A 9280-nucleotide genomic window follows, 5' to 3' on the forward strand; every position below is an offset into this window, starting at 1 on the left:
CCACTTGCCTAACCCCTCTATGACAATTGAAAGTTTTTCTGGCACCCCATTAGGTAAAACTGATGAATTACCAGTATTGAAGATAGCTTTCATCCAATTTAACCATTTACTATTAAAACCTTTGGCCTGCATTATTTGGATCATTCCCTCATGCTCAATTTTATCAAAAGCCTCTTCAAAATAAAGCTTTCAAATGGTCAACTCTCTTCTGGAATGATGGCAGAAAGGTACTCTAAGGTCCAGGCCAAACAACCTTGAATTGTCCTTGACTTTATGAAACCATATTGATTATGATGAATAAGCTACATAATGACCCCCTGAAGCCTATTAGTGATCAGTTTTGTGATTACCTTCATGGAGAAATTAAGAAGTGAAATGGGTTTGTAATCATTGACGGTGATGGGGGTAGTTTTTTTTTGTACTAACGTTATATAAGATCAATTGATTCTTTGGAGACAGAGATTTTCATTGTAGAAAGGATCCATCAGACTATAGAAGTCCTGAGAAATAAAACCCCACCATTTCTTCAAGAACTAATTGTTAAAACCATGCATATGTGCCTAGTGATTTATCATTAGGCAAAATTTTAATGACAACATTAATTTCCTCCTTTGTGAAAGGTTGTTCTAAAGTGCTGGGATCTCATCCCTGAGGGAGCAAGTCATTGAGGTTAAAGAGCATATAAGAAGAATTATATGTACCCAATCTGTCCTTATAAGCTCCTAAACAAGAGCTACTTTACAACGATGCTTATAGTCTTGTCCAGTAGAATTAGACAAAGGAGTAATCAGGTTTCGGAAAGGACAAACATTTGTAATGTTTGCATTTAGGCTAGAGTGCCAGGTTTTCAAGGTTCTCCTCAAATTCTTGAACTTCGCTATTAATTTTTTTTGCCTAATCAAGATGTTTAGAAGGAATTGCCCCCACCATGTTGTGCCACACGTACGAATAGATCATGAGCCATCCAGTAGTTTTTGTACCTGAACATTCTACCTTTGGGGATGTCAATCAAAATAGAAACAACACATGGACAGAATATAAGGTCTCCATCTCCGAAGGACAAACTTTTGTATTTGGGTATGTCCAATCTTTCTAGTAAAGGAAGGAGGTGTTTATTTTTCCAAGTAGTTTTTGTCCTATACTCCGTACAAAGTAAGCTCAACTAATCCCAGAGGGCTAATAGCTTTATTAAACAGGAACTAATCATATACAAAGGGGAATGCTTGATAAATGGCAAGTTTACCTACTAAATTTATGCTCAAATTTAATGCAAAGTTGTCTTTCTGTTTTTCATTATACTTGATACATTTTTTAGATATTTCTAAGGACGACGGAAGTATTAATTAATTTCATAATCAATTCTAGGTTAGTACAAGTTGTTGAAAAATTTGTACGCTCCGTTTCTTGGAACATTTTACGTCAGTGAAGTCTTGTGTCAGAGCACTAACTATAATCTTAGAAAGTGCCTATAATTTGCTGCAGAGAAGTGTAGGTGCCGGTGACGGCTACGAACACCCCCATCATCAGGATACCCGCGATCGCCGCGATCTCGGCACGGCGGATCCCCTCGGCCCTGTAGATCTTGAGGAAGCAGAGGCAGGGGAATATGACTGTCGCCATGACGCTGAGGAACGAGCCGATGAACGACATGAGGTAGCCGAAGAATGGCACCGTCGAGGCCACCACCGCCGTGCTGACGACCACCACGGTGCTGATGGAAACCCTCGCCGGCGCGCTCCCAGCAGGAAGGGAGAACCTCTCCTCGATCGCCGCGGTTATCGGCGCGACCAGCAGCGCGTACTTGGCCAGCGGGTTGATCAGGGTCGTCACGATGGCGATCTTGGTGTAGAGCTTTCCCGACGGCAGGTTCAGCGTGACCTGCGACTGCACGTCGTCGCCGTAGATCATGTAGCCCAGGACCGCCGTCAGCCCGTAGTTGACGCTGCATAGCACCGACGAGATGAGCAGCACCTTGGAGAAGTGCCTGTTGTTCTTCATGGAGGAGTAGATGGTGGGGAAAACGGCGTGGCCGGTGAAGCAGACGAAGTAGAGGCCCAGCGAGGTGGGCAGGCCGCCCAGGCTGAGGACGCTGGTGCTGTTCCGGCGGAACCCGGTCTCGGCCAGGCCGGCCCAGACCAGCGACGCCGTCAGGACCGCCGACGCGACGAGCCCGACCGCCGAGACGTAGGCGAGCACACCAAGGTTCTTGAGCCATGTGGTGGGCAGCACGACGGCGGCGGCCAGCGCGATGAACAGCTGCTTCCCCTGCAGCCGGTAGCCGCCCATGAGCTGGACGCTGGAGCCCGGGAAGAGCTTGTCGAGGTTGTCGCCCTCGAGGACGAGGAAGCTGATGGCCACGAGGTAGAGCTCGACGTACATGAAGATGGCGATGGCCCTCCGTCCGGCGGAGCCGAAGGCGAACTTGCCGATGTCCGGGTAGCTGGCGATGGCGCCCGGGTCGGCGCGCATGCAGCGCTCGATGAGCGTGCCGGTGTAATAGCAGACGGCGCCGACGAGGGCGAAGAGCACCAGGCTGAGCCACCCGCCCTGCGCCACCGCGTACGGCATGGAGAGTACCCCGATCCCCGAGACGGCGTTGGTGAGGTTGAGGCACGTCCTGGAGAAGGATGCGCCGGTCGCGCGGTACGAAGTGAGCTGCGCCTCGAGGTCGTCGTCGCCGGTGGCGAGGTCAGCGCCTTTCCCCAGGAGGAGAGGCTCGCTGAGCGTGCTCACCGGCAACGCCGCTGCGCATGTGTTCTGGCTTTCCATTTTCTGATCTGCTGGTGAGTGGTGACTATAGAGCGGCGCAGAGCAGTGTATGGAAGGAGCAGATAGAAGAGAGGAGGTTGTGTAGCTTTAGATGGATCGATGGATGTCGAGACTCTCGAGTTTGATGGATCTAGCATCGAGTGGTGAGCTATATATAGCCCAGTGCTCAGGCGTGCCGCCTGTTGGCGACGAAGCTTCCTCCAACGGCTGCACGCTGCAGCCTTATCGAGAATTGTAAACCTGGGACTCCGATTGGTCCCGTGGTCGCTATAGCCAATAGCTGAACGGAACCACTGATTGCTCGCAGAGTTCCATGTGGTGATGGTAGCCGGCACTCTGGAGACAGGAATTCCCTGGAGACATGCGTGGCCCAGCAGCCGTTAGGGTTCAAAATTTCGGCGAAATTTCGTGAAATTCGATAATTTCAGTGGTGGCCGAAAGAAAAATCCAAAATTTTGTAATACACTAATACATGTGTTATATAACTTTAGACTCAAATTTTTATTGTTTATATTGCATATTTTTGTATTCAATAGATGTGTAGTCATAAATTATACTAATATTTGTTTAAATTTAAATGTTTTTTTAGAAAAAAAACATACTTCATGTGCTAGTCTCTAAAAAAAATTTGCCGAAATTTCGGTCGAATTTCGCGAAATTCGGTAGTTTCGGTGGTGGCTGAAATTTTTACAATACCGAAATTGAAAACCTGGTCACCAAGGAATGAAACGACGTGAGCACCCAGAGCGGCAAAAAGTTTTGCACACATGTGAGCCGCGTGCTCGTGTCCTTATTATCGCCGTGTCCCAAAACGAGTATGATATCGATACCTGCTCAAAAAATGTGCAAAATGCGGCGGCGCCTGCGCGATGTAACCGGTGGACAACGAGGGCACCCTGGCCCGTGCGTGTCGTGTCAATAGTTTAGCGGAGAACCCACCCTCGTTCATGAGGCAACCGTGTGGGTCCGTGCCCGGCCGGCGGTTCCCAACGTGCGCACCACCATCACATGTCTACGTCGTCATGAGTCGTGAATCTCTCTCTCTCTCTCTTTTCTATTATATAGGTGTAGCCGTGTTGTATACAAGTATATATAGAACTATAATATAGAAGTACATATATAGGACCAAGCTAATATTGTCGTGTCTCTTTTTTCCCCCTCTCTCTATCCTATATACCGCGTGTGAATATATAACACCTAATAACTGTTGAATATTTGGTCAATTTACGACTTATATTAATCCATAAAAACGACTTAACCAATAGTAACAGTATCACTAACCATACTGTAACACCACCACTACTACAGATAGTATTTAACAGTGCAGCAACCAAGTACACTAACAACGTTAACAGAATAGCATATGAACAATAGCGCACAGTGGGATTAGGTTTATACCCTAGGGTGGGACTGTCGGTACCCGCGGACAATGAGCCACCATCTTCTCCGTCGGTGGCATTGGTGCGGGCACCAGTCCTCCTCGTGTCCACCATGTTGCAGAGGAGGTCGCACCAGGAGGCTCCTGCAGGTGCAGTGTTGGAGCAGTAGCACGGGAAGCTCCTGTCGGAGCAGTAGCACAGGGCTCTCCCGTCAGGAAGCAGAAGCCCCCGAACAGGAACCTACAGAAGCGAAGACGGGGCAGCAGTCGCGCCGGGAAGCCGGCGCTCCCCAAAAACTTGATTCCCCGCCTACCTGCGCAGGTACGCTTGACGGGGGAAGTTCCGGAGGCCTGCTACCGAAGCTCCCTGTGCGCGCAGGGAACTCCGGTCGGAGATGCAGATGAACAGCTCAGCGCTCAGATGTTGCAAAGAGGAGAAAGAGGAAGAGTCGGGTCTGTCCCCTGCCGGATAGGCCCCCCTTATAGCTGCGCCGTTCTCCATCTGTCCGTTAGGCCCTGTCGGGGGAATGAACCTGGACAGGGTGGTTGGGCGTTGGGAGTTGGCTGCGGCGGCTAGGGTTTCGGTTGGGCCAAGCGACAAAACCATGCCAAGCCAGCCCACGCCCACGGCCCGGCGCGCCGCGCGTGGGCGGCGCGGCTCGGCTCGGCGGCGGCGCGCGCGTGTGGCCTCCCGATTCTCCCTCTCAACTTGTCTATGTGAGAGTCCTAAGACTCACTATTTAAGTTGAGAACCTTTTTAGTGAATTTCCCATGTGGTACTAATCATTTTTCCACTTAACAATAATTGTGGGCCTTTGAAGTTTATTTGATTAATTAGAATAAATAATGGGCCTGGCCCAAATTAATCTAACAATCCCCACCAAACTTCAGAAGTCCACAGTTAATGTCTTCAGTTCTGAGCTTGTTTGATATACCAGTGTTTCGATGGAGACTGTTAAGTTGAATATCCATCTAGAAAAGGAGTTTACACTCATTTACAACTGACCAATGGACTATGCCTTGAATTGACAGTTTTATGCAAAGTGAGGCTCACTCGATTCCTTTACTGATACTAGGCTGCCTGTAGCATCCCCTCTGGTTAGAGCATATAAGTCATACTCCTGGCCTGTTCATGAGTATCTAGAGATCACCCAAATCTCATAGATTGTAACTAGCAATCGAACTCACATAGGTGTGTTCCTTTAAGATGCCCTATAGGCGGACATCTTTGCTTCTCATTAAGCCACTCGGATCACATTGAGGTATTTACCAACCTGCCATACAGATAGGAAGAGGAGTGCATTACTCAAGAGATTGACCTTTATTAAAAGGGTCTCTTCCCTCAGTCTACCCATAGCTTGTTTCACCATCCTAATTCATGAGATCTCCGATCACATAGGACAGGTTGCCACTACGATAGAACTTCATGTGGGTCTCAGTCCCATCTCACTCGATGCACTATCTATCACATTACGCGATAGTCCCTTAGTAAATTGATCTGCCTGATTTTTAGACATATGGACATAGTCCAATGCTATTACTCCGGAGTTTCTCAATTTTCTGACAGATTTTAACCGCCGCTTTACATGCCTAGTGGTCTTCATGTTGTCCTTTGAACTGTTTATCTTGATAATTACTGTTTGGTTATCACAGTTCATAGAAATTGCGGGCATAGGTTTTTCAACCACTGGCAAATCCATAAGGAGCTCACGGAGCCATTCAGCCTCAACAGTAGCGGTATCAAGTGCTGCAAGTTCTGCTTCCATTGTTGACCTCGTTAAGATGGTCTGCTTGCAAGACTTCCAGGAAACAGCGCCACCTCCAAGTGTGAATGTATATCCACTTGTGGCTTTTAACTCATCAGCATCAGATATCCAATTTGCATCACAATAGCCCTCGAGTACCTTCGGGTACCCAGTATAGTGAATGCCAAAGCTCGACGTTCCCTTTAGATAGCGCAATACTCTTTCAAGAGCACGCCAGTGATCATCTCCCGGATTTGAAACAAACTGGCTTAATTTGCTCATAGCAAATGAGATGTCAGGCCTCGTTGCACTAGCCAAGTACATTAGCGAGCCGATGATTTGGGAGTATCTCAACTGATCCCTCATTATTCTTTGGTTCTTTCTCAGGATCACGCTTGGATAATAGGGAGTGGACACAGGCTTTCAGTCACTATAACCAAAGCGACTCAGTACCTTTTCCACATAGTGAGTTTGTACAAGTGTTACCCCACCATTTTCTCCCCTTAGTAGTTTGATGTTTAGTATCACATCAGCCACTCCCAAATCCTTCATGTCAAAGCTCTTTGACAGAAAGTCCTTGACTTCCTCAATCACATTGAGGCTTGTCCCAAAGATTAGTATGTCATCCACATACAAACACAGGATTACTCCTTCTCCCCCACCATAGCGGTAGTACACACATTTGTCGGCTTCATTCACAACAAAGCCAGCAGATGTCATAGTTTTATCAAACTTTTCATGCCATTGCTTAAGTGCTTGTTTTAGGCCATACAAAGACTTCAATAATTTACACACCTTTCCTTCTTGACCTTCTACTACGAAACCATCAGGCTGATCCATGTAGATCTCCTCATCTAGCTCTCCATTTAGGAAAGCCGTCTTAACATCCATCTGATGAACGAAAAGACCATGAGACGCAGCCAGGGCAAGCAGTACTCGGATTGTGGTCAATCGAGCCACTGGTGAATAAGTATCAAAGAAGTCCTCGCCTTCTTTCTGGGTATAACCCTTAGCCACAAGCCTTGCCTTGTACTTTTCAATCGTACCATCAGGCCTAAGCTTTTTCTTGAACACCCATTTACATCCTATAGGCTTGCACCCATAAGGACGATCAACAATCTCCCAAGTTCCATTAGTCATAATTGAATCCATCTCACTTCGCACTGCTTCCTTCCAGTAGTCAGTGTCGGGAGAGGAAAATGCCTCAGCAATGGTGCTTGGAGGTCATCCATGAGGTATATAGTGAAATCATCACCAAAAGACTTTACAGTCCTCTGTCTCTTACTCTTTCGAGTAGCTCCACTATTATCCTCCTCAGGATTCTCAACACATGTTTGTTCAAGATGTTCTGTTGGCACCACAGGGGAATCAATAGGTTTTTGACTAGATGTGCTAGGTACATTTCCTCTCATAGGAAATTCATTCTCAAAGAATGTAGCATCTCTGGACTCAATCACTGCACCGACACGCATGTTAGGTACTCCAGAGCTTACAACTAGGAATCTATAGCCGACGCTGTGTAAAGCGTAACCGAGGAACACACAATCTATAGTTTTTGGTCCAAGTTTGCGCTTTTTGACGATTGGCACATTCACCTTGGCCAAGCATCCCCAAGTGCGTAGGTATGAGAGAGTCAACCTTTTCTTTTCCCATTCCTCGAATGGTGTTACTTCTTTATTCTTTGTAGGAACTCTATTCAGGACATGACATGCCGTCAATATAGCATCACCCCACCATTCGTTGGAAAGCCCTGCAGTGTCTAACATGGTGTTAACCAAATCAGTTAGAGTGCGATTCTTTCGTTCGGCAATCCCATTGGATTGGGGGGAGTATGGAGGCGTCCTCTCATGAATAATTCCATGTTCCTCGCAGAATGAATCAAACTCATGTGAAAAGTATTCTCCCCCACGATCAGACCTCAACCGTTTGATTTTTCTTTCCAATTGGTTCTCTACTTCAGCTTTATAGATTTTAAAATAATGCATTGCTTCATCCTTTGTTTTTAGCAAGTACACATAGCAAAATCTAGTGCTATCATCAATAAGAGTCATGAAATATTTCTTTCCTCCTTTGGTCAATACGCCATTCATCTCGCATAGATCAGAATGAATGAGATCTAGCGGTGCCAAATTTCTCACCTCTTTCACAGCTTTGTGAGGCTTGTGAGGTTGCTTCGCTTGAACACAAGCATGACACTTAGACCCTTTGACCAGATCGATTTTAGGGATTAATTTTAAACTAGCTAAGCGCGTCATACAACCAACATTGATGTGACAGAGTCGGGAATGCCAAACATTAGACTCATCATCATTTCTCACATGGTTCACAATTTTATCACAAGAATCCATCAAAGAGAAGCGGAACAAGCCTCCGCTTTCATAGCCTTTTCCAACAAAGGTTCCATACTTGGATACAACACATTTATTGGACTCAAACACAAGTCTAAAGCCATCTCTACACAATAGAGACGCACTAACGAGATTCTTCTTGATGGAGGGGACATGCTGCATGTTCTTTAGCTGCACGATCTTTCCCGAAGTAAACTTTAGATTGATCGTACTAACACCAAGTACAGCAGCATGCGTACCGTTTCCCATCAGCAAGGAGCAACCTCTTTGTTCCTGATAAGAAGAAAACAAAGAAACATCAGAACATGCATGAATGTTAGCACCCGTGTCAACCCACCACTCAGGCGAGAGACAAACTAAAAAAACTGTAGGTAGATGATTACCGTACCCAGATCCTCCAAATTCGCTAACAACCATGTTTGCGGTCTTCTTCTGCTTGTCCTTGCGGTCAGGGCACTCTTTTGCCCAATGGTCAGATGCACCGCAGACAAAGCAAAGACCCTTTTCTTTTTCCTTGCCCTTCTTCTTAAAAGTTGCAGCTTTAGGCTTGACTGTAGGCTTGTTTTTCTTCTTCCTCTGTGCGGCATGAAAGTTCTTCTTTTGCACCAGATTGGCGCTAGAACCATCCTCATGCGCTTTCTTGCCATGAGTGTCCTTTGCCCTAGCATTCTCCTCCACACCAAGAGTAGCAATGAGATCAGTCACACTAAACACTTGCCTCCTTGCTTTAGAGTAGTGGCAAAGCTCGACCAAGTAGGTGGCAGTTTAGCGATGATACCGCCGGCCACAAACTTGTCAGGCAACTCACACTCATTGTTCTGGAGTTCATTTGCCAGCATCTGTATCTCATGAGCCTGCTCTACTACAGATCGGTCATCGACCATCTTGTAGTTATAGAACTTCTCCATGATGTACAGCTCAATGCTAGCATCGGCAACACCGAACTTGGCCTCAAGTGCATCCCACATGTCCTTGCCAGTATCCATATCCATATACACTTGCACCATGCTTTCAGCTAATATGCTGATGAGAGCCCCCTT

General features: G+C 46.6%; 1 protein-coding gene across 1 annotated transcript; it reads right to left on the reverse strand.

The window, feature by feature from the left end:
- Nucleotides 1-815: 815 nt before the first annotated feature.
- LOC136452478 (amino acid transporter AVT1J-like) lies at nt 816-2875 on the reverse strand. Its single transcript, XM_066453090.1, has one exon. The coding sequence runs from the start codon at nt 2767-2769 to the stop codon at nt 1456-1458; it is 1314 nt and encodes a 437-aa protein (XP_066309187.1). The 5' UTR covers nt 2770-2875; the 3' UTR covers nt 816-1455.
- Nucleotides 2876-9280: the final 6405 nt, after the last annotated feature.

The sequence above is a fragment of the Miscanthus floridulus genome, chromosome 5, assembly GCF_019320115.1.
Source record: "Miscanthus floridulus cultivar M001 chromosome 5, ASM1932011v1, whole genome shotgun sequence".
In the NCBI taxonomy this organism is placed as follows: Eukaryota; Viridiplantae; Streptophyta; class Magnoliopsida; order Poales; family Poaceae; genus Miscanthus; species Miscanthus floridulus.

Coding starts and splice junctions, on each gene's coding strand:
- LOC136452478 (XM_066453090.1), bottom strand. CDS start 2,769: ATGGAAAGCCAGAACACATGCGCAGCGGCGTTGCCGGTGAGCACGCTC.